Source organism: Arachis ipaensis, chromosome B1 (genome assembly GCF_059453495.1).
Source record: "Arachis ipaensis isolate K30076 ecotype BB chromosome B1, ASM5945349v1, whole genome shotgun sequence".
NCBI lineage: Eukaryota > Viridiplantae > Streptophyta > Magnoliopsida > Fabales > Fabaceae > Arachis > Arachis ipaensis.
In genome coordinates this window covers 146,534,208-146,540,877 of record NC_142436.1, presented here as the reverse complement: position 1 = coordinate 146,540,877, position 6,670 = coordinate 146,534,208, and the positions used below count along the sequence as shown (strand labels likewise).

The window sequence follows — 6,670 nt, the reverse complement described above, 5'->3', positions numbered from 1 at the left end:
CAAAATGTCTCGTGGCAAGTGACGAGCAAAAACAAAAAGTCTCGTGTCCAGAGACGAGATAAAACAGAAAAGTCTCCTCTGAGTTCAGCAAGTGTCAGCAACATTAAAAGGGGGCTAAGATTTAACCCCCCCTTTCTCTTAGCCACTGAAACCATCACCTTGCAAGTTGGGTTAGCACTTAGCAGTTGAAAGCTTGGTAGGTGACCAAGTCAAGTTCAAGATTAGAGATAGATTCTGGACTTGTCCCGGATAGGAAGGGTAGTTCCTAGGGAGAATTGGTGTCTGTAATCTATTTGATTATAGTGAAATTCCATCATTGTTGTGATGGAGACTGGATGTAGGCTGCACTGTACTTAGCGGCTGAACCAGGATACTTCTGGGTGTGATTCTCTCCCTCTCTTCTACTCAATTTTTGATTCTGTTTGTAGAAGACAAAAATGAAAAATATCTCTTCATTGGTTACGAGAAAAAAAAAATGTCTCTTGACTAGTGATGAGACAAAAAGCAGAAATATCTCCTAAAACATTTTAAAAAGGCAGCAAGTGTTATTCAGCGAAAATGGGCTAAGATTCAACCCCCTTTTCTTAGCCATTGATAAACCATCGAATGTAAATTTTTTAAGTACCACTTAGTTTATCCTTGCCTTTTACTTTTCCTAATGGAATTCTCCTATGTAATAGATTAGTCTTATGAATTAGAATATGTTGATGGAGGTAACTCATAACAACCATGTATGTGCACTCTTGTGAAGAAGAATACAATCTCAATAGTCAATACTACCAATGATGACCAAACTAATATGTCACTACAAAACATTGCTCCCAATAAACCAATTCTGGAAGAGGAAACATGCATAGCAGACGACAAACCAATCATGGCCTTTGGACTTTGTGTTAGAGAAGAAGCGCTGTGCACATGTCCATGGGCAGAGTAATCATGGCTGAAATGATGACAAGCAAACCAAACATTGCCTTATATAGGAACTCTGAATGCATCTCTTAATTTCTTTATACAAAGCAACATTCTTGAATGGTAATGTTGTAGTCTTGTGGAAGCTAAAGCTGGCTAGCTATTGATTCTTTTAAATTTAAGGTGGGGGAGTGGGACACTAATTTTGAAGAACATGCTCTGCAGATAGGCCGTCAAAATCGCAGGTTTTTTCTCTAAAATTAAGCCTGTTTAAATTTTGGCCTAAATGGACTGAACCCGATTAACCCGAAAAAAATAACGGGATAAACGAGCTAGCTCGCGAATTAAATGGGTGGTCCATTTATTTTTTTTATATTTTTTTTTTAAAAAATTGCACTTTTAGCCGATATTTCTCACGATCCGACCCGAAAATTCGACCCATCAACTAAAAAAAAAAATTTAAAAAAAGTTTTTGACCTAAAAGTGATATTTTTTGTCAAAATATTTTTCAAAAAATAAAATAAAAGAATAAACGGACTAGCCCGTTTAACCCATCAGGCTGACCATAAACGGTCCGGACTAAAAAATTATATCCCGCAAATAAAGCGGGCTTAAACGGACCAGCACATTTAACCCACAGGCTTAACGGGCCGGCCCTAAATGGGTCGGGCTAGTCCGTTTGACAGCCCTATCTGCAGATATGATTGATTAAAGGTGAAAACTCAAGTGCAGTCGACTTCACGTGGAGTGGATAACTGAGAGTCAATGGCTATCAACTATCAATCTCACGTAAAATCGACTGCACCTGAATTTATTACTCATGTAAAGATGTATTTAGGTGAAGATATCAGTTAAAATATAAACACATGGACGTTAAGTAATTTAATCAAACATATTAAATAATTTAACATTCTCAATCATACCTTACCTTGATTGAAGTCCTTTGAGACCAGCTTCCATCAAGGGAAAATCAGCAATATAGTCACCAATAACATGGATGATGCCGCGTTGTAGTTATTAGTTAAACATGACGAAGATTATGATGCAATTAACCAATTTGAGTTGGTCAGGTGGTTAACTCACTCGTCCATTTAAACAAATGTTGGGAGTTACTTTTAAATGGAGCTCATATTCACGACAGATTAGTTCTTATTATGATGTAATTTAACCATATGTTTTATAGTATATGATTGATTGCATGCGTGTGTTTGTCCAATATGAAAGTGCTATATTAGCTTAGCTTAGTCCTGCATTATCATATCATATTTACAATAACAAGTTAATAACACACTAGTCACTAGCCTCAAATAATGTATATATAGTTCTGTATATATGGACTCTCGTGATTCTCGTTTGATTTGTTTCTGGAATAAAACATTCGAATAATTTTCCAGCTTTTTACTTTTTTTACTTTTCACCCCCTTAACTTCCTGTTTTGTTTCTTATTTTATTCTTGTTTATTGTTCAATTATTGGAACGTTGTTGGAACCAGGTAGGTCATACTCATAGGTATAATTTCATTAATTTGATGCATCTGTCTTTTTCTCTCCTTTTCACACGGATTCCTCTCAATCTTATTTATTAAATATAAATTGTGGAGAAGAAAATTAAAACAAATAATATTGATGATGGAGTTGGCCGAACCAAAATCTTATTTAACAAGTAGAACAAATTATGCATATAGGCTCGTCCTTTTCTAATGTTAAGAACTAGTTTAGGTTGGTATCCCCTTACATTAACAAAATAATTGGTTTAATTTCAAAGTATAAGAAACTCTTGGTATTTACTGTCAAAAGAAAATATTTGATAACAAAAAAATTAATTAAAAATAATTAGAATTTATTTTGTTTAATATTAGTTAATTGTTACAATAACTAATGAAAATTAAGTAAATCAAGTTCTAATTATTTTTTTTTTTGTTTCTCTAGTATTACTGTGAGAATAATGATTATTTTCTTTACTTCAGATCAACTATGTCAAAAATAATATTCGATTTGAATTCTTGACTTTTTAATTATTAAAATATTCTCTTAATTACTTTAAGACATCAGATGACGTGTCATCAAGCGACACACATGTATTTACCTTTATTATTAATTTATTATTATTATTATTATTATTATTATTATTATTATTATTGGTCCAACCACAAGAAGTGAACACCAAACACCACATAACAAAATTGGTGGCTCTAAAGAGAGGAGTGAAATTTTGGAAGTAAAAAAATGTGTGATATATATTTGATTTGATCACCTAAAATATGAGGCTACAAATAATTGTAGAATAACTTTAGTATGTTAAAAGATTCTTCAGTGTCAATGGAGGAGAGCATCAAAATATTAGTTAATAAGAAGACAAAAAAGGTGATGATTATGTTTGAGTCTTGAAATATAAGAAAATGCAAATTATTATTATAGTTGTTAGTTAGTATGTCATATGGTGTAAGGGAATGCCTTGATTGATGAGGAAAACAAGATTGCTCTAACACAATGAAATCATGGGAGTATTTGTCCTCTAATGTATACTAAAATCTTAGTTAAAAAACAATGAACAAGTATGTGTCAGTCTCTTGGGGTCAATAATAATAATAATGTTTCTTAAATTCCCAGGGAAAAAGAATTTGATTTAATGAGCAAACATCATATCAAAAGATCTTTGATTTGGCATCTTACAAGTAAAGTAGGAAGAGAACAAGAAACAGAAGAGAACAGAACAGAACAGAAGAAGGTTTGGCTGGGATTGGTTTCAATTATAAATAGAATTTAATTTTAATGAACGGTTAGTGTTAGACTATTAGTATTAAGTAATTATATACATGAAGTGTTTGTTTAGGTGTTATTATTTTGTTAAAAAAAATATTTTTTTAATGAAAAAAAGATATTTTTTCTATTTTTTAGTGTGTTTGGCAAATTTCTAGTAGTAAAAGTAAAAACACTAGAAAAATAAAAAAAAACATATTTTTTGAGAAGCTGTAATTTACATCCTTTTTTAAAAGATCTTTTTTCCTTAAAAAAAATGTTTTTCATATAATAAATAAATAAAAAAGTACTTTTATATTGTTATACCCAAACATAATTGATAGATAAAAAGATCTTTTTGTATGAGATATCCAAATATAAAATTATTTTTACTTCTCCATAAGATCTTTTAAAAGAAGATAACTTGAAAAAAGATCTTTTCTTAAAAGATCACCCAAACAAGCCCTTAATTATATAACGCTCAATAAAAATAATTATCTTTTATATTAACTGCATAAATGATCATTTAAAAAAATAAATGTAATTGCACAACTGTGTAAAACATTTTATACTGCCAATATATCAAAATTAAATTCTTATAAATAAAAGACGAAGATGAAAACAAGGTATCCGTGATATCCAAGCAGGATTTGACCTTTCTAAAAACAAAGGATTCATCCAATAATTACATTGGTAGCCCATAGTTACAAAGATAAAACAACATACTTGTGACCATTCTTCTATTGAAAAGACTACAAAATCTACATTAAAAAAATGGTATACACCGACATAAAGTGGTGCTCCTTAATGTGGAATTGAATCCTCCTATCATTTTAGGAGAAATGTTGTTTATATAATTAGAACAACTAATAATTATTGTGAAAAAAGTTTAAAATGTTCATTTATACTACTAAAATTTATCATTAGTTGATTATGTTTTCGAATTTTCTATAGAAATTAATAGTTGTTTGATGAATCCTAGTTATATAAATAATTATTTTCATTATTTAAATCAAATTTTGATTAATTAAATTTGACTTTTTACTTTTGGAATGTGAGAGACCTTAATAATAAGATTAGCTATTATTAGAATAGTTTACCGATAGAAAAAATTTAATTCACCCAAAAAATTTTACATAATTTTTTTTATAGATTGATTTGTTGGTTAATTTTTTGTATGTACTTATTATGGGTAATTATTTTGTAATAAAAATAAGTGAAAATTTAGGTACAATTAACTTTATGTAAAGTTGATAATTCATAATCGTTAGATGACAGTTTAGTCAAACTTGTTAAATCATTTAAGAACTCTCAACTATCAACTTCACATAATATATATTAACTGCATATGAGTTTCTATCATAAAAATACTATGTACATACTAAAAAACAGTCGTCAAATAAATTATTATTATTATTATTATTATTATTATTATTATTATTATTGTTTAATTTATTTTTAAAGTATATTTTATACAAATGATTGATTTAATAATTAATTTTTAGTAGACAACTATGATCATTACATAATAGAAATTAATTTCTGTTTCTTTAACCATTTACCTTATTTAAAAAAATATATATAAATTACCAAATTGAACTCAAACAACGGCCAAACTAACCATAAATACCTGCCAAGAAAGAAGCATAGAGAGATCAGAACTCACAACTCAAAATTCCTCTCACAAATCCCAACCCATCATTTGAAGAAGAAAAAGAAAATGAAGAATAAGGCCTCAACATCTTTAACACTTGTTCTTCTCTGCTTGACTCTTGTATCCACAAGACTAGTGAGTAGTCAATCATCTTCAGATGATGGTGGTGATGATTTGATAGACCAAATATGCAAGAAGACACCATTCTATGAACTCTGCAGCAGCATCCTCCATTCAAATCCTCTCACCCCAAAGAGTGATCCAAAGGGTATGGCTGTGATAATGGTCAACAACATTGAAGAAAATGCCACTGACACTCTCAATTACATTCAAGACCTCATTAAGAAAACCTCTGATCAACAATTGGAGCAACAATTGGCCTTTTGTGCTGAGTCTTATATCCCTGTTGTTAAGTATATTCTTCCTCAAGCTGTTGATGCTTTGAAACAAGGCAAATTTGGCTTTGCAAGTTACTGTATTTCTGATGCTGAGAAAGAACTTGATGCTTGCAACAAGAAATTCTCTGGGAATCAGTCTCCTTTGGGTGATAGGAATGGGATTATGCAGAAGCTTGTTGATGTTGCTGCTGCAATTGTTAAGCTTTTGTTAAATGGCTGATTCTTCTTTTTCCTTTTCCTTTTCCTTTTTTTTTTTCTTTTTAATTTCTTACACATTATTCTTGGTTGTAGCAGGTTGCGTCTAGAATCTAGATACTGTTTCTGAGACAATATATATAGAAACTCGTTTGGCACTTGTATTTAGCATTGCTGTTGTTCTTGTTTCATAATAGTAAATGCTTTAATATATGCTTTGGTTTTGGTTATGTATATATTTCCATAGACTCATATGATATGATTCTATTTCTATGTATTTTTGTTTGAAGTTTTTCACGATATCTCTTAGTCCGATAGATCAAGGAATAATACGTGAATTTAAGTTCCATTTAAAGGTCTGTTATTGGTTAATAAATTGTTGTATGCACAAAACAGGATTTGAACTCCTAATACTTGTTTAAGTGAACGACTCGACTAACCCGGTTATATTTCTATGTACTTTGAAGCAGATGTTTATAATAACCTTAACCTTTTCTGACAACCTGTCAAACTTACCGTTACTTCAGTTTCATTCAACTTTAAAATCATGTAATTAATTGTAGATTCCAAGTATTATCTGATTTGTTCTTTTGGTGATGTTCTAAATTATATAATTTGTAAACAAAAGTTATAGTTGTTGATTTTGTTAGCATTTCTCTAAATGATTTTTCAACTTTTTAATATTAAGTAGGTTTTAAATAAATAGAAGGTCATTTGTAACAATTATTATTACTATTACTGCTAGTGTACTAATAAATACTAATTTATTTATTAAT

At 30.0% G+C, this 6,670-nt stretch overlaps 1 protein-coding gene across 1 annotated transcript; it reads left to right on the top strand.

Annotated features, from left to right (window-relative positions):
- The first annotated feature begins 5,223 nt into the window (after nt 1-5,223).
- LOC107639362 (Plant invertase/pectin methylesterase inhibitor superfamily protein) lies at nt 5,224-6,128 on the top strand. The gene has a single exon (XM_016342835.3). It carries the CDS (start codon nt 5,368-5,370, stop codon nt 5,917-5,919), a length of 552 nt encoding a protein of 183 aa, XP_016198321.1. The 5' UTR covers nt 5,224-5,367; the 3' UTR covers nt 5,920-6,128.
- The last annotated feature ends 542 nt before the right edge of the window (nt 6,129-6,670 follow it).